This window comes from Schistocerca cancellata, chromosome 12 (genome assembly GCF_023864275.1).
Source record: "Schistocerca cancellata isolate TAMUIC-IGC-003103 chromosome 12, iqSchCanc2.1, whole genome shotgun sequence".
Lineage (NCBI taxonomy): Eukaryota > Metazoa > Arthropoda > Insecta > Orthoptera > Acrididae > Schistocerca > Schistocerca cancellata.
Window position 1 is genome coordinate 53254290 of NC_064637.1, and position 19612 is coordinate 53273901.

The 19612-nt window shown below is 45.8% G+C and overlaps 1 protein-coding gene across 1 annotated transcript in view; it reads right to left on the reverse strand.

Annotated features, from left to right (window-relative positions):
• Window positions 1–4599: 4599 nt before the first annotated feature.
• LOC126109836 (mite allergen Der f 7-like) overlaps window positions 4600–19612 on the reverse strand; it is a 36703-nt gene continuing 21690 nt past the window's right edge. The window contains exons 3-5 of the mRNA XM_049914895.1: window positions 18169–18324; window positions 11853–12004; window positions 4600–4915 (exon numbers count right to left, since the gene is read on the reverse strand). Coding sequence (XP_049770852.1) covers window positions 4723–4915; window positions 11853–12004; window positions 18169–18324 — 501 coding nt within the window. The 3' untranslated portion in view covers window positions 4600–4722. The remainder of the gene's footprint in view (window positions 4916–11852; window positions 12005–18168; window positions 18325–19612) is intronic.

The window sequence follows — 19612 nt, forward strand, 5'->3', positions numbered from 1 at the left end:
ACCTGCCCCATAACTCAAAATACGCTGCGGTGGTCCTTACCACTGCGCTCCCCCAAATCGCTCAGTATGAAGTATTGAAGATGAAAATTGGGTCGAATCTGGAAGCTGTTAGTGAGGCAATCTGCAACTGAGATCTTGCACCATGAGCTGGGTTAGCCGTTTCATATTATAGCTGTTTATGTAGCTGTGGAGATTGATGTAGATGTAGATAAAGGTATAGACAAAGCAAGGTGAATTTTCCCTGTAGAGATGTACAGGGTGTAATGGGTAAAGCTACAGATATTTTTGTGTGTGATATTTGATACGTACACACATGAGTGTGTTGGTTGCCTTTTCTATGTGTCAGTCTTCTCACAAACAATTCGCATAATTAACTACTTGATGTCTTCTGCATGGTCGTAACTGCAGCACTGCTATATAGACAAACCTGTTTGCGTCCACATGTGCACACTACAACACCTGACCTGCTGCCCAGGGGAAAATAAGCATCAACGAACTGTTCCTGACACATGTGGATGGAGGTACTAACCATTCTAAAAACATACTACTCCTGGCAGCTATAATTATTAGTCTGGAAACAGAGTAAAGACCAGTGTAATGGCGTTCATGTGGTCATGTATGTAGATGTACCAGGTGACCAAAAAGTCAGTATAAATTTGAAAACTGAATAAACCACAGAATAATGTAGATAGAAAGGTACAAATTGACATACATGCTTGGAATGACATGGGGTTTCATTAGAACCAAAAAAATACAAAAGTTCAATAAATGTCCGACAGATGGCGCTTCATCTGATGAGAATAGCAATAATTAGCATAACAAAGTAAGACAAAGCAAAGATGATGTTCTTTACAGGATATGCTCAATATGTCCACCATCATTCCTCAACAATAGCTGTAGTCGAGGAATAATGTTGTGAACAGCACTGTATAGCATGTCCGGAGTTATGGTGAAGTATTGGCGTCGGATGTTGTCTTTCAGCATCCCTAGAGATGTCGGTCGATCACGATACACTTGCGATTTCAGGTAACCCAAAAGGCAATAATCGCACGGACTGAGGTCTGGGGACCTGGGAGGCCAATCATGATGAAAGTGGCGGCTGAGCACACGATCGTCACCAAACGACGCGCGCAAGAGGTCTTTCACGCATCTAGCAATACTTTATTTTTTTCTAATAAAACCCCATGTCATTCCAAGCATGTGTGTCAATTTTTACCTCTCTATCTACATTATTCCGTGGTTTATTAAGTTTTCAAATTTATACTACCTTTTTGATCACCCGGTACATGCGGAGATGATGTACACGAATGTGTGTGCGTAGAAAGGTGACTTACGCCATATTGTTATGCATGTGAATGTACTTGCAGATGTAGATTAAGTAATGATGATTCCACAAAATTTAATATCAGGTCAGATATTGAGGAAGACCATGCCTGAGGTGATTAAAATATTTGTTGAGAGACTGAAGACTATTGGTAATTGTTATAAAGGTCAGTTTATTTGCGCCATCACAGCTGACAAGTATTGCAGCCGTATCATATTAGATGTGTTCATACATAAACACCCATTCAAATAGTGGTGTCCCCAGATGTAGCGGACCCGGAGAATGGTCCATGACGTACTGGAGGAACAAGTCAGAGGCGATTACAATATTTGTTGAGGGAGTGAATACACCAGGTAATCCATTCTAGTTGTTGTTGTGGTCTTCAGTCCTGAGACTGGTTTGATGCAGCTCTCCATGCTACTGTATCCTATGCAAGCTTCTTCATATTCCAGTACGTACTGCAACCTACATCCTTATGAATCTGTTTAGTGTATTCATCTTCGTCTCCCTCTACGATTTTTACCCTCCACGCTGACCTCCAATACTAAATTGGTGATCCCTTGATGCCTCAGAATATGCCCTGCCAACCGATCCCTTCTTCTAGTCAAGTTGTGCCAGAAATTTCTCTTCTCTCCAGTTCTAACCAATACCTCCCCATTAGTTATGTGATCTACCCATCTAATTTTCAGCATTCTTCTGTAGCGCCACATTTCGAAAACTTCTATTCTCTTCTTGTCCACACTATTTATCGTCCATGTTTCACTTCCATACATGGCTACACTCCATACAAATACTTTCAGAAACGACTTCCTGACACTTAAATCTATACTCGATGTTAACAAATTTTTCTTCTTCAGAAATGCTTTCCTTGTCATTGCCAGTCTACATTTTATATCCTCTCTACTTCGACCATCATCAGTTATTTTGCTCCCTAAATAGCAAAACACTCCTTTACTCTCATTCCCTAATCTAATTCCCACACCTACTCCCGAGTTAATTCAACTACATTCCATTGTCCTCGTTTTGCTTTTGTTGATGTTCATCTTATATCCTCCTTTCAAGACACTGTCCATTCCGTTCAACTGCTCTTCCAAGTCCTTTGCTGTCTCTGACAGAATTACAATGTCATCGGCGAACCTCAAAGTTTTTATTTCTCCTCCATGGATTTTAATACCTAATCCTAATTCTTCTTTTGTTTCCTTTACTGCTTGCTCAATATTCAGATTGAGTAATATCGGGGATAGGCTACAAACCCGTCCTACTTCCTTCCCAACCACGGCTTCCCTTTCATGTGCCTCGACTCATAACTGCCACCTGGTTTCTGTACAAATTGTAAATAGCCTTTCGCTCCCTGTATTTTGCCCCTGTCAACTTTATAATTTGAAAGAGAGTATTCCAATCAACATTGTCAAAAGCTTTCTCTAAGTCTACAAATACTAGGAACGTAAGTTTGCCCTTCCTTAATCTTTCTTCTAAGATAAGTCGTAGGGTCAGTATTGCCTCACGTGTTGCAATATTTCTACGGAATCCAAACTGATTTTCCCCGAGGTCGGCTTCTACAAGTTTTTCTATTCATCTGTAAAGAATTCGAGTTAGTATTTTGGAGCTGCGATTTATTAAACTGATAGTTCGGTAATTTTCACATCTGTCAACACCTGCTCTCTTTGGTATTCGAATTATTATATTCTTCTTGAAGTCTGAGGGTATTTCGCCTGTCTCATACATCTTTCTCACCAGGTGGTAGGGTTTTGTCAGGACTGGCTCTCCCAAGGCCGTCAGTAGTTCTAATGGAATGTTGTCTACTCCTGCAGCCGTGTTTCGACTCAGATCTTTCAGTGCTCTTTAATCCATATAAAGGCCAATTTATTTGTAGCATCAGAGCTCACAAGTAGTGCACCCTTGTCTTGTTAGATGTGTGCAGTCAGAACCAGCTACTTGAATAGTGGCATTCCCAGATGTGGAGGACTTAGAGACTGTCTGGTCAAGTATCAGGGGAGACAACGTCGGAGGTGATTAAAATATTTGTTGATTAAAGTGAATAGAACTGGTAATCGGTATAAAGGTTAGTTTATTTATACCATCAGATCTGACAAGTAGGGAACCCATGTCATTGTAGATGTGTACAGGCAGAACCAGCCACTTGAATAGTGGTGTTCCCAGATGTGGAGGACTTAGAGACTGTCTGGTGAAGTGTCAGGGGAAACAAGGTCAAAGGTGATTAAAATATTTTTTGATAATGTGAATACAACTGTTAATCGGTATTAAGGTTAGTTTATTTATACCATCAGATCTGACAAGTAGGGCACCCATGGTCGATATAGATGTGTACAGACAGAACAAGCCACTTGAATAGTTGTGTCCCCAGATGTAGAGGACTCTGAGACTCTGGTCAAGTATCAGGGGAGACAAGGTCAGAGGTGATTAAAGTATTTGTTGATAAAGTGAATACAACGGTTATTCGGTATAAAGGTTAGTTTATTTATAGCATCAGAGCTGACAAGTAGGGCACTCATGTTGTTGTAGATGTGTACAGGCAGAACCTGCCACTTGAATAGTGGTTTTCCCAGATGTGGAGGACTTACAGACTGTCTGGTGAAGAAAAATGGTTCAAATGGCTCTGAGCACTATGGGACTCAACTGCTGTGGTCATAAGTCCCCTAGAACTTAGAACTACTTAAACCTAACTAACCTAAGGACATCACACACATCCATGCCCGAGGCAGGATTCGAACCTGCGACCGTAGCGGTCGTGCTGTTCCAGATTGTAGCGCCTTTAACCGCTCGGCCACTCCGGCCGGCTCTGGTGAAGAATCAGAGGAGACAACGTCAGAGGTGATCAAAGTATTTGTCAATAAAGTGAATACAACTGTTAATCGGTATAAAGGTTAGTTTATTTATAGCATAAGATCTGACAAGTAGGGAACCCATGTCATTGTAGATGTGTACAGGCAGAACCAGCCACTTGAATAGTTATGGCCCCAGATGTGGAGGACTCAGAGACTCTGGTCAAGTATCAGGGGAGACAAGGTCAGAGGTGATTAAAGTATTTGTTGATATAGTGAATACAACGGTTAATCGGTATAAAGGTTAGTTTATTTAAACCATCGGAGCTGACAAGTAAGGCACCCATGTCGTTGTAGATGTGTACAGGCAGAGTCTGCCACTTCAGTAGGTGTGTCCCCAGATGTGGAGAACTCAATTAATGTCCGATCAGGCACTGGTGGAGACAAGGTCAGAGGTGATAAACTATTTTTTGAGAGAATGAATACAGCTGGTAATCGTTATAAAGATCAGTTTATTTGCACCATCAGAGCTGACAAGTCGTGCACCTGTATCGTGATAGGTATGTACAGACAGAATTACCCACTGGGGCAATCGCATCCTCAGATGTGGACGATTCAGAGCCCACACCTGACACCGCCGCCGATGATCTCGCCCAGGTCCATACTCTCCAGCAGATCGGTGATGACTTGGCGCAGGGCGGTCTCCACGAAATCCATGATGGGCCCGCGGAATAGCGTCGTCACCACATCCAGGATCGCATTCCCGATGAAGTCCAGGATGTTGCCCTCGAGGTGGAAAGTCACTTTCCTGAAAGGAACGGAAACGGCAGCAAGTAAGATTACTGCAAAGGACGCGACTCCAGAAATATCCAATGTACGGTAGCAGATCCAACAACCAAACTACACTACTGGCCATTAGTGCTACAGACGCGATATTATACCGACAGGGAGAAGATGCTGTGATATCCAAATGATTAGCTTTTCAGACAATTCACGCATGTCATGAGGAAAGTTTCCAACCGATTTCTCATACGCAAACAGCAGTTGACCGTCGTTGCCTGGTGAAACGTTGTTGTGATGCCTCGTTTAAGGAGGAGAAACGCGTACCATCACGTTTCCGACTTTGATAAAGGTCGGATTGTAGCCTATCGCGATTGCGGATTATCGTATCGCGACATTGCTGCTCGCGTTGGTCGAGAGCCAATGACTGTTAGCAGAATATGGAATCGGTGGGTTCAGGAGGGTAATGCGGAACGCCGTGCTGGATCCCAACGGCCTCGTATCACTAGCAGTCGAGATGACAGGCATCTTATCCGCATGGCTGTAAGGGATCGTGCAGCCACGTCTCGATCACTGAGTAAACAGATGGGGACGTTTGAAAGACAACATCCATCTGGACGAACAATTCGACGACGTTTGCAGCAGCATGGACTATCAGCTCGTAGACCAAGGCTGCGGTTACCCTAGATTCTGCATCACAGACAGGAGCGCCTGCAATGGTGAACTCAAGGACGAACCTGGGTGCACGAATGGCAAAACGTAATTTTTTCGGATGAATCCAGGTTTTGTTTACGGCATCGTGATGTTCGCATCCGTATTTGACGACATCACGGTGAACGCACATTGGAAGCGTGTAGGCCTATTCGTCTTCGCCATACTGGCGTATCACCCGGCGTGATGGTATGGGGTGCCATCGGTTACACGTCTCGGTCACCTCTTGTTCGCACTGACAGCACTTTGAACAGTGGACGTTACATTTCAGATGTGTTACATCCCGTGGCTCTGCCCTTCATTCGATCCCTGCGAAACCCTACTTTTCAGCAGGATAATACACGACTGCATGTTGCAGGACCTGTACGGGCCTTTCTAGATACAGAAAATGTTCGACTGATGCCCTGGCCAGCGCATTCACCAGATCTCTGACCAACTGAAAACGTCTGGTCAATGGTGGCCGAGCAACTGGCTCGTCACAATATGCCAGTCACTACTCTTGATGAACTGTGGTATCGTGTTGAAGCTGCATGGGTACCTGTACCTGTAGATGCCATCCAAGCTATGATTGAATCAATGCCCAGGCGTATCAAGGCCGTTATTACGGCCAGAGGTGGTTGTTCTGGGTACTGATTTCTGAGGATATATGCACCCAAATTGCGTGAAAATGTAATAACATGTCAGTTCTAGTATAATATATTTGTCCAGTGAATACCCGTTTATCATCTGCTTTTCTTCTTGCTGTAGCAATTTTAAAGACCACTAGTGTATTTGTTAAGCATGTTCAGTGGCCTGTAATATATGTTTCTTTTTACAAAAACAATAAACGTATTACGTGGTTGATACAATATGCTGCTACATTACATTTTGTCGTGTTTTTCTCATTTTTTTAGGTTGCAATAAGCTTTTGTATCACAAATTGTACATTTTGTCGTGTTTTTCTCTTGCTTTTTCTTTTGTAGCACAAATTCTGCTATAAAAGTTGATTCTAACCAAACACAGCAGAATATTATATGTACCACGTAATACGTTTATTGTACGTATAAAAAGAAACGTACACTCCTGGAAATTGAAATAAGAACACCGTGAATTCATTGTCCCAGGAAGGGGAAACTTTATTGACACATTCCTGGGGTCAGATACATCACATGATCACACTGACAGAACCACAGGCACATAGACACAGGCAACAGAGCATGCACAATGTCGGCACTAGTACAGTGTATATCCACCTTTCGCAGCAATACAGGCTGCTATTCTCCCATGGAGACGATCGTAGAGATGCTGGATGTAGTCCTGTGGAACGGCTTGTCATGCCATTTCCACCTGGCGCCTCAGTTGGACCAGCGTTCGTGCTGGACGTGCAGACCGCGTGAGACGACGCTTCATCCAGTCCCAAACATGCTCAATGGGGGACAGATCCGGAGATCTTGCTGGCCAGGGTAGTTGACTTACACCTTCTAGAGCACGTTGGGTGGCACGGGGTACATGCGGACGTGCAAGTTCCCTTGCCGGTCTAGGAATGGTAGAACGATGGGTTCGATGACGGTTTGGATGTACCGTGCACTATTCAGTGTCCCCTCGACGATCACCAGTGGTGTACGGCCAGTGTAGGAGATCGCTCCCCACACCATGATGCCGGGTGTTGGCCCTGTGTGCCTCGGTCGTATGCAGTCCTGATTGTGGCGCTCACCTGCACGGCGCCAAACACGCATACGACCATCATTGGCACCAAGGTAGAAGCGACTCTCATCGCTGAAGACGACACGTCTCCATTCGTCCCTCCATTCACGCCTGTCGCGACACCACTGGAGGCGGGCTACACGATGTTGGGGCGTGAGCGGAAGACGGCCTAACGGTGTGCGGGACCGTAGCCCAGCTTCATGGAGACGGTTGCGAATGGTCTTCGCCGATACTCCAGGAGCAACAGTGTCCCTAATTTGCTGGGAAGTGGCGTTGCGGTCCCCTACGGCACTGCGTAGGATCCTACGGTCTTGGCGTGCATCCGTGCGTCGCTGCGGTCCGATCCCAGGTCGACGGGCACGTGCACCTTCCGCCGACCACTGGCGACAACATCGATGTACTGTGGAGACCTCACGCCCCACGTGTTGAGCAATTCGGCGGTACGTCCACCCGGCCTCCCGCATGCCCACTATACGCCCTCGCTCAAAGTCCGTCAACTGCACATACGGTTCACGTCCACGCTGTCGCGGCATGCTACCAGTGTTAAAGACTGCGATGGAGCTCCGTATGCCACGGCAAACTGGCTGACACTGACGGCGGCGGTGCACAAATGCTGCGCAGCTAGCGCCATTCGACGGCCAACACCGCGGTTCCTGGTGTGTCCGCTGTGCCGTGCGTGTGATCATTGCTTGTACAGCCCTCTCGCAGTGTCCGGAGCAAGTATGGTGGGTCTGACACACCGGTGTCAATGTGTTCTTTTTTCCATTTCCAGGAGTGTAGATTGTAGGCAAGTGAAGATGATTCGCTAAAAAAAGAACATAAAGGCGTATGGCTATGAACAAACTGCCTTCAATTAGTTACGTAGAAGGAATTTTCCTCCACGAATGTGTTTTTTATTTTAAACTGTAGTAAGGACCGTCCGGTTTTCGGCGTCTTCGCTACGAACTGCTCACTTCAGCACTACATAGCTTGAAATGTATTTGTTAATAAGCCTGTAATGTGTTTTAGGCACACAATTTGGTAGTTTAAATCTCAACTTACAGAATTTTTCAGTCACGTGCAAAAAAGTTGTTATGATTTTCTTGAAGTAACCTTTTCTCAGTCCACCCGAAACACATAACAGAAAGCGCGGATTTATTTCGAAGGTCTCTTTTGTGGTCGTAAGAAGCTACAACCACTGCGACGCATAGTTTGGTACGGATTTTATAAAGATAGATATTTCCGACTGGTTCTGTGCGTGCTGCAACGTGTAGTAACGGAGGGTGCTCCATCTCTGAATGGAACACGAACAAACGCAAATAACTGATACAATCTGGCGTACCCTCTGCCACGCACCACATGGTGAATTGCATGCAGATGTGGAATCAGGTGCGACGTTGCCAGTTACAGCCTGTGAGGTTAATCGCGGGCCCAGCACCCTCTGAACAAGTTTTAATTATCACCCTCTATATCATCTGTATCACACTGTTCGGTCGCATTGGTTCTAGCTCCTTAGAAAAATAAAAGAGACCTTCAAAACAAACCGATGCGTTCTGTTATACAGGGTGGTCCATTAATCGTGACCGGGCCCAGTATCTCACGAAATAAGCGTCAAACGTAAAAACTACAAAGAACGAAACTTGTCTAGCTTGAAGGGGCAAACCAGATAGCGCTATGGTTGGCCCGCTAGATGGCGCTGCCATAGGTCAAACGGATGTCAACTGCGTTATTTTTTTTAAATAGGAACCCCCATTTTTTTTTACATATTCGTGTAGTACGTAAAGAAATACGAATGTTTTAGTCGGACCACTTTTTCGCTTTGTGATAGATGACGCTGTAATAGTCACAGTCATATGGCTCATAATTTTAGACGAACAGTTGGTAACAGGTAGGTTTTTTAAATTAAAATACAGAACATAGGTATGTTTGAACATTTTGTTTCGTTTGTTCCAGTGTGATACATGTACCTTTGTGAACTTATCATTTCTGAGAACGCATGCTGTTACAGCATGATTACCTGTAAATGCCACATTAATGTAATAAATGCTCAAAACGATGTCCGTCAATCTCAATGCATTTGGCAATACGTGTAACGACATTCCTCTCAACAGAGAGTAGTTCGCCTTCCGTAATGTTCGCACATGCGTTGACAATCCGCTGACGCATGTTGTCAGGCGTTGTCAGTGGATCACGATAGCAAATATCCTTCAACTTTCCCCACAGAAAGAAATCCGGGGACGTCAGATCCGGTGAACGTGCGGGCCGCGGTATGGTGCTTCGACAACCAACCCACCTGTCATGAAATATGCTATTCAACACCGCTTCAACCGCACGCGAGCTATGTGCCGGACATGCATCATGTTGGAAGTACATCGCCATTTTGTCATGCAGTGAAACATCTTGTAGTAACATCGGTAGAACATTACATAGGAAATCAGAATACATTGCACCATTTAGATTACCATCGATAAAAAAAGACCTCCTCCCATAATGCCCCACCATACATTAAACCGCCAACGTCGCTGATGTTCCACTTGTCGCAGCCATCGGGGATTTTCCGTTGCCCAATAGTGCATACTACGCTGGTTTACGTTACCGCTGTTGGTGAATGACGCTTCGTCGCTAAATAGAACGCGTTCAAAAAATATGTCTTCGTCCCGTAATTTCTCTTGTGTCCAGTGGAAGAACTGTGAACGACGTTCAAAGTCGTCGCCACGCAATTTCTGTTGCATAGAAATATAGTACGGGTGCAATCGATGTTGATGTAGCATTCTCAACACCGACGTTTTTGAGATTGCCGATTCTCGCGCAGTTTGTCTGCTACTGATGTGCGGATTAGCCGCGACAGCAGCTAAAACACCTACTTGGGCATCATCATTTGTTGCAGGTCTTGGTTGACGTTTCACATGTCGCTGAACACTTACTGTTTCCTTAAATAAAGTAACTATCCGGCGACTATTCCAGACACTTGGATGATGTCGTCCAGGATACCGAGCAGCATACATACCACACGCCCGTTGGCCATTTTCATCACAATAGCCATACATCAACATGATATCGACCTTTTCTGCAATTGGTAAACGGTCCACTTGAACACGGGTAATGTATCACGAAGCAACTACCGTTCGCACTGGCGGAATGTTACGTGATACCACGCACTTACACGTTTGTGACTATTACAGCGCCATCTACCACAAAGCGAAAAAAGTGATTCATCTAAAACATTCATATTTCTTTACGTACTACACGAATATGTAATACAAAGTGGGGGTTCCTATTTTAAAAAATGCGGTCGATATCCGTTTAACCTATGGCACCGCCATCTAGCGGGCCAACCATAGCGCCATCTGGTTTCCCCTTCAAGTTAGACGAGTTTCGTTCTTTGTATTTTTTTCGTTTGATGCTTATTTCGTGAGATATATGGCCCGGTCACTATGAATGGACCACCCTGTATAGATGTTGCCGACCGCAGCGCCGTATTCTGCCTGTTTACATACCTCTGTACTTGAGTACGAATGCCTATACCAGTTTCTTTCGCGCTTCAGTATGTATGTTCAACTTTAAAACCAAGCTGCTGCCTATAGCCTAAACCAGAAAAATAAAAACAAGGAAAATATTGGTATAACTCGTTTCGTGGAAGAGCTCTTGGTTTGCTTCTAATGAAAGATTAAACTCGAGTCTCCGTAACAAAATAGCCAATAGCAGTTCGTTTCACGAGAAGTGTAGGGAATTTCGGAGGAGAAGTGTGGTGTGCGTACTGTAAGACCTTCGGTACACACACCATCAGATTATTTGACTTGTCGCTCTAGCGAAGTAGGCGAGTGTCAGCAATATGTTCCGTGGTCTTACCGTGGCGTGTTTATCTTCTGCCGTTAGGTCAGACGATAGAAATGCCACTTGCACGCTTAGAGTAGCAGATTGACGTTGACCAACTTTAAACAGAACTTGATTAATTTTCACACACATTTATTAAAACAATAAAAAGCATAGAAATTACTTAACTTGATTCTGGATGCTGTTTACAATTGACAGTCTGAAGTTCCTTTGGTCTTGGTACGTTAAGCTTATTCTCACATATCTCTGATACTTGACAAAGTGTCTATACATTTCTCTTCATGGCTATGTACAGGAATATGGTAATCTTATTAGGTGCAGACTGAAACTTGACTACAGACTAATGCAGACTGACTAATCGGAGGTCTGTACACTCGTTATAATACCTCGCATGTTCAGGTATCACTGCACGAGTGTGATCCGCGAGGAGAAAAGGTTCTACATAGCAGCAATCTCATTGGCTGTGCTACATATTAATACGCGGATCGGCGGAAGCAGAATTTGGTCCGTCTCTAAGGCAGCGCCATCTCGTAGTGCGGAGACGGACGAGTGCTGCGCCTGCGCTGTTGTGCTTAGCGGGACGCACTCTATTGGTAAAGTTGTGTACGCGCTGACTACGCGGAACTATGGACACAACAAGAAGACATGCAGATTCTGCTACCAGGGGATACCTAAGAGAACGCAAATGGGGACCGAAGTCGACAGTTTGCAGCGGAGCGACTGCAGGCAAAGTGTGGAGAGGTAGACGGAGTACTCACCCGTAGTCGAGGTACTGGAAGTCGTAGAGCGCCAGCTTGAGGTCGGACAGCTTGGCGCCCGCTTCGATGTGCACGATCAGGTTCTCCACCTTGCCGTGCACCGCGCCCTCTGGACCGATGCCCATGATCTGCGCCACGTAGTCGTACGATATCTGCGCACACGACCGACGAGCACATCACTACAGGTGTCAGCATCTCATTGGAGTCGGTACAAACAGTGGAAACACCAGTTTGGAATGGAATACTGGCAACGTAAAGAAACATTCACCTGGGCTTGCATGGGGCCATTGCAGCTTTGGACTACATTAACGTTACTACGACCTCCTGCATCGTTATATACCTGATGTCTTCCCCAGTAGCGATGGAATCTTCCAGCATGATAACTCTCCATGCCACAACGTCAGCATCGGGCTATAGTGGTTTGAGGAGTAAGATGGTGAATTCAAGATGATGTCCTAGCCGTGAAATTCACGTACAGTGGAACATTTATTGATAAGGGTGATCAGTGCATTACTGAAGCGTGTGATTCCAAATGTCTGCTTTGACCCATGGCGTTAGCAATACGACGGAAACGGCTAGTTCTCAATCTGATGGAAGACAACTGGGGTGCCATTCAGCGCCAATGTCTTAGCCACCAAATTCAAGTGCAGTGGAACATTTATGAATAAGGGCGATGAGTGCATTACAGAAGCGTCCGATTCCACTTGTCTGCTTTGACCCATGACGTTATCAATATGGCGCAAACGGCTAGTTCTCAATCTCATGGAAGACAACTAGGGTGCTATTCAGCGCCCACAAACAATGGCAGTGTGGTAGCATGGGACCATGGCAGCTTTGGACTATGTCAACATTACTGTCGACCTCCAGCACCCTCATATACCTGATGCCTTCCTCAATAGCGATGGAATCTTCCAGCATGATAACTCTCTATGCCACAACGCCAGCATCGGGCTATAGTGGTTTGAGGAGCAAAATAGTGAATTTAAGATGATGTCTTAGCCATGAAATTCACTTACAGTTGAACATTTATGAATAAGGGCGATCAGTGCATTACAGAAGCGTCCGAATCCACTTCTCTGCTTTTACCCATGACGTTATCAATATGGTGGAAACGGCTTGTTCTCAATCTGATGGAAGACACCTATGGTGCTATTCGGCGCCCACAGACCATGGCAGCATCAGACCATGGCAGTTTTGGACTATGTCAACATTATTGTCGACCTCCTGCACGCTCGTGTACCTGCTGCCTTCCTCAGTAGCTATGGAATCTTCCAGCAGGATAACACACTATGTCACAACGCCAGCATCGGACTATAGTGGTTTGAGGAGCAAGATGGTGAATTCAAGATGATGTCTTAGCCATGAAATTCACATACAGTGGAAATTTATGAATAAGGGTGATCAGTGCATTACAGAAGCGTCCGAATCTACCTATCTGCTTTGACCCATGACGTTATCAATATGACGGAAATGGCTAGTTCTCAATCTGATGGAAGACAACTGGGGTGCTATTCAGCGCCAATGTCTTGGCCACCAAATTCACGTGCAGTGGAACATTTATGAATAAGGGCGATGAGTGCATTACAGAAGCGTCCGATTCCACTTGTCTGCTTTGACCCATGACGTTATCAATATGGCGGAAACGGCTAGTTCTCAATCTCATGGAAGACAACTAGGATGCTATTCAGCGCCCACAAACAATGGCAGTGTGGTAGCATGGGACCATGGCAGCTTTGCACTATGTCAACATTACTGTCGACCTCCAGCACCCTCATATACCTGATTCCATCCTCAATAACGATGCAATCTTCCAGCAGGGTAATACACTATGTCACAACGCCAGCATCGGTCTATAGTGGTTTCAGGAGGAAGATGGTGAATTCAAGATGATGTCTTTGCCATGAAATGCACTTACGGTGGAACATTTATGGACAAGGGCGATCATTACCGAAGCGTCTGATTCCACCAGTCTTCTTTGACCCATGACGTTATTAATATGGCGGAAACGGCTAGTTCTCAATCTGATGGAAGACACCTTGGGTGCTATTCGGCGCCCGGAAACCATGGCAGCATGGTACCATGGCAGCTTTGGACTATGTCAACATTACAGTCGACCTCCAGCACCCTCATATACCTGAAGCCTTCCTCAATAGCGATGGAATCTTCCAGCAGGGTAATACACTATGTCACAACGCCAGCATCGGTCTATAGTGGTTTGAGGAGGAAGATGGTGAATTCAAGATGATGTCTTTGCCATGAAATTCACTTACGGTGGAACATTTATGGACAAGGGCGATCAGTGCATTACCGAAGCGTCCGATTCCACCAGTCTGCTTTGACCCATGACGTTATCAATATGGCGGAAACGGCTAGTTCTCAATCTGATGGAAGACACCTTGGGTGCTATTCGGCGCCCGCAAACCATGGCAGCATCGGACCATGGCAGCTTTAGACTATGTCAACATTACTGTCGACCTACTGCACACTCGTATACCTGCTGCCTTCCTCAGTACCGATGGAATCTTCCAACAGGATAACACTCTATGATACCACGCCAGCATCGGGCTATAGTGGTTTGAGGAGCAAGATGGTGAATTTAAGATGATGTCTTAGCCATGAAATTCACTTACAGTTGAACATTTATGAATAAGGGCGATCAGTGCATTACCGAAGTTTCCGATTACACCTCTCTGCTTTGACCCATGACGTTATCACTATGGCGGAAACGTCAGTTTTCTATCTGTTGAAAGATAACTGGGGTGCTACTCGGTGCCAGAAAACTACCAGCCCTGAATGTACAGCGATTTTGTGACCTGTGCAGAGACATTTGGTGCCACAACCGCCTGGAAACCTCACCAAGGACGTGTCCAAATCCATACCACGTATATCCCCTGCTATGTTGGTTTCCAGAGATGGATCAGCTTGCTGTTAATCACTTGGCAGTAATATTTTGGTTCCCCTCTGTGTGTCCGTATAAACATACTTTTCTTAATCGCAATACAACTGAAGCGGTTGCAGTTTTTGACCAAGCGTCTCCACATCACCAAAACGTACAGTGGAACGATTATGAATAAGGGCAATCAGGGCATTACAGAAGTGTCCGATTCTGCCCGTCTGCTTGGATCCATCACGTCATCTATATGACGGAAACGGCTACTTCCAGCGGTAACAACATAACAACTATGACGTAACTACATACACACGCCAACAGACGCTAACAAAAATAAAAGTGACACCGTAACGTCTCACTCGAAAAATAAAACGAAACTAACATGACAACAGCGAAATATTGGGAATTAAGGGCAGGAACAAGCTTAACATACAACAGTAAAAAAACGCCCCACCATCCCAAAACAAATAACATAAAAAAATTGAAATTGCAACTTTCTGCTACACCAACAAAACAACAGGAACTTGAACTTAGCTCAACCGCAGCAATCGATGCCAAAAAACACCTGTAACCAAGAAAAATGGAATCGGACATTTCCATTGACCTACAGCTCAAATGCAGCTATCTATACCAAAAAACCAGCCCCTGCAACCCCGGAAAATGGAACCAAAACCCCAACAGCTCAGAAACCCAAATACCCCCTATTAACTACATCAATTAAAACACAAGCTACCTACCATTAATATAGATCACACAAAACGTCGCAATTACTGTAGAATAACACTAAAACAAAAATTGCTTACCAACAGAAGCCTCCGGAAGTACCACATAGGTTGACCACCCCACACACACATACGCACACACGCACCGACGAAGCCATATATACATGTCCCTGGTCCGAGGCGCCTGAAATCTCGTCAACCTCATGTTGTTGCCACAAACGTGAAACCTAATACACTCCTGGAAATGGAAAAAAGAACACATTGACACCGGTGTGTCAGACCCACCATACTTGCTCCGGACACTGCGAGAGGGCTGTACAAGCAATGATCACACGCACGGCACAGCGAACACACCAGGAACCGCGGTGTTGGCCGTCGAATGGCGCTAGCTGCGCAGCATTTGTGCACCGCCGCCGTCAGTGTCAGCCAGTTTGCCGTGGCATACGGAGCTCCATCGCAGTCCTTAACACTGGTAGCATGCCGCGACAGCGTGGACGTGAACCGTATGTGCAGTTGACGGACTTTGAGCGAGGGCGTATAGTGGGCATGCGGGAGGCCGGGTGGACGTACCGCCGAATTGCTCAACACGTGGGGCGTGAGGTCTCCACAGTACATCGATGTTGTCGCCAGTGGTCGGCGGAAGGTGCACGTGCCCGTCGACCTGGGACCGGACCGCAGCGACGCACGGATGCACGCCAAGACCGTAGGATCCTACGCAGTGACGTAGGGGACCGCACCGCCACTTCCCAGCAAATTAGGGACACTGTTGCTCCTGGGGTATCGGCGAGGACCATTCGCAACCGTCTCCATGAAGCTGGGCTCCGGTCCCGCACACCGTTAGGCCGTCTTCCGCTCACGCCCCAACATCGTGCAGCCCGCCTCCAGTGGTGTCGCGACAGGCGTGAATGGAGGGACGAATGGAGACGTGTCGTCTTCAGCGATGAGAGTCGCTTCTGCCTTGGTGCCAATGATGGTCGTATGCGTGTTTGGCGCCGTGCAGGTGAGCGCCACAATCAGGACTGCATACAACCGAGGCACACAGGGCCAACACCCGGCATCATGATGTGGGGACCGATCTCCTACACTGGCCGTACACCACTGGTGATCGTCGAGGGGACACTGAATAGTGCACGGTACATCCAAACCGTCATCGAACCCATCGTTCTACCATTCCTAGACCGGCAAGGGAACTTGCTGTTCCAACAGGACAATGCACGTCCGCATGTATCCCGTGCCACCCAACATGCTCTAGAAGGTGTAAGTCAACTACCCTGGCCAGCAAGATCTCCGGATCTGTCCCCCATTGAGCATGTTTGGGACTGGATGAAGCGTCGTCTCACGCGGTCTGCACGTCCAGCACGAACGCTGGTCCAACTGAGGCGCCAGGTGGAAATGGCATGGCAAGCCGTTCCACAGGACTACATCCAGCATCTCTACGATCGTCTCCATTGGAGAATAGCAGCCTGCATTGCTGCGAAAGGTGGATATACACTGTACTAGTGCCGACATTGTGCATGCTCTGTTGCCTGTGTCTATGTGCCTGTGGTTCTATCAGTGTGATCATGTGATGTATCTGACCCCAGGAATGTGTCAATAAAGTTTCCCCTTCCTGGGACAATGAATTCACGGTGTTCTTATTTCAATTTCCAGGAGTGTATATTCGGCTTACATGAGGGTTTCAAATATTGTTATAATTTGTCACTTTGTCAATTAAAATCAAATAATTGTAAAAATAAATAATAGCTGTTTAAATGAAAGAACAAGTTTGCTGCCACCAGTCACTGTTTATTTGTCTCCACGACGCGTTTCAAAGGTTTAAACCTCCATCATCAGGTGGATTTACATTTGTTAATATGACGTTTGTGTGTGTGTTGTGTTACGATATTTTGGAGGAACTTGTAGCACTGTCTCCAGTGGTCACTGGTTCCTTTCACAGTCGTAACACATCACATGTATACTGTCATATTTTGTAAATATTTGTTTCCCCAGTTTACCTCAGTTATCAAAATATGATAGTATATATGTGATGTGTTACGACAGTGAAAAGAACCTGTGACCAAACACACAAATGTCATATTAACAAATGTAAATCACCATGGTGACAGAGGTTTAAACCTTTGAAACGCGTCGTAGAGATAAATAAACAGTGACTGGTAGCAATAAACTTGTTGTTTCATTTAATGTCGATAACAAACACGGTAAAGGATAACCTAAAAGTTCGCATTTAAAAATAATAGCTGATCCTGAAGAAGTGAAAGAACGGGAATGTCAGCTCTAAATAATACAAACGTGTATCCTCTGAGTCTGTAGTGATAGTACACCACAATAATACCTTCACAGTTTTCAGGATTTATCATTTTTAATTAATCATTTGAGCCTTCGAAAGCTACCCCAGCCATCATCATGATAAGCGCCGATTCCTTGCATTGGCTGACATCACTCGGTCCTGTGGAAGGACACACTTACTCAGAGCACAGCCCTTCCTGAAGGTTTTCAACACAATGCTATCGAGCAAATTTAAGCAGAAAGCTCTGACAGGCGCAACAGTCGGCTATTTTTTGGCACTGATGACGATTGCAGAGTCTCGTACTCGAAGTGATGAGGCTTGACAGCTGGAAAGACTTTATTCAGTATAATACTACTGGTCACATGGAGAAGATACAGATCGGTTAGCTTCTGCCATGTGGCTATATGTGGTACTCACCGCCACGTCTGGGAACGCCAGGCTGACGCTGATGTTGAGCTCCAGGTCGTCGTAGCTGACGTAAGCATCTCCACTCCTCTGGAAGAGCGACAGGTCAGTCAGCCAGCCAGTCTTGAGCCCCAGCTCTCCAGTCCATTCGATACCCAGCAGGTCCGTCTGAAAAAATAAAGAATCCAAGCTGAGTGGTCAATCCAGTTTACTCCTCACCACCTCATCTACATCTACAACCAGATCATGTGAACCAGCTGGTCTTGAGCCCCAGGTCGCCACTATATTCAACACCCAGCATGTCTGTCTGGAAAATAAATAATCGAAGCTGAATGGTCACTAAATTCATCCCTCAGCACTTCATCTATATCTACATCCAGAGCCACTGAACCATGGGATCTCGAGCCCCAGATTGTCCTGTCCCAAGATGCTCAGCAGGAGCCGGCCGCGGTGGCCGTGTGGTTCTGGCGCTGCAGTCCGGAACCGTGGGACTGCTACGGTCGCAGGTTCGAATCCTGCCTCGGGTATGGGTGTGTGTGATGTCCTTAGGTTAGTTAGGTTTAAGTAGTTCTAAGTTCTAGGGGACTTATGACCCAAGATGTTGAGTCCCATAGTGCTCAGAGCCATTTGAACCATTTTTTTGCTCAGCAGGACTGTCAGGAAGAACGCCCAACCCAAACGTTCACTTCACTTCAGTACTCACCACATCATCTACATCTACATCTACATCTGATGAGCCAGCTAACCTTGATCCCCAGCTCACCATGCTACATGATTTCCAGTAGGCCATCTGGAAAGAATTCCAATCCAAATGGCCACTCCAGTTCACCCCTCATCACATTATCGACATCTACACTACTGGCCATTAAAATTGCTACACCAAGAAGAAATGCAGATGATAAATGGGTATTCATTAGACTAATATATTATACTAGAACTAACGTGTGATTACATTTTCACGCAGTTTGGGTCCATAGATCCAGAGAAATCAGTACCCAGAGCAACCGCCTCTGGTCGTAATAACGGCCTTGATACTGTACAGGTACAGCTGCCCATGCAACTTCAACACGATACCACAGTTCATCAAGAGTAGTGACTGGCGTATTGTGACGAACCAGTTACTCAGCCACTATTGACCAGACGTTTTCAATTGGTGAGAGATCTGTAGAATGTGCTGGCCAGGGCAGCAGTCGAACATTTTCTGTATCCAGAAACGCCCGTACAGGACCTGCGACATGCGGTCGTGCATTATCCTGCTGAAATGTAGGGTTTCGGAGGGATGGAATGAAGGGTAGGGCCACGGGTCGTAACACATCTGAAATGTAACGTCCACTGTTCAACGTGCCGTCAATGCGAACAAGAGGTGAGCGAGACGTGTAATCAGCCTTGTGTGAATGCTCTGAAAAGTTATTTATTTGCATATCACAGCATCTTCTTCCTGTCGGTTAAATCGCGC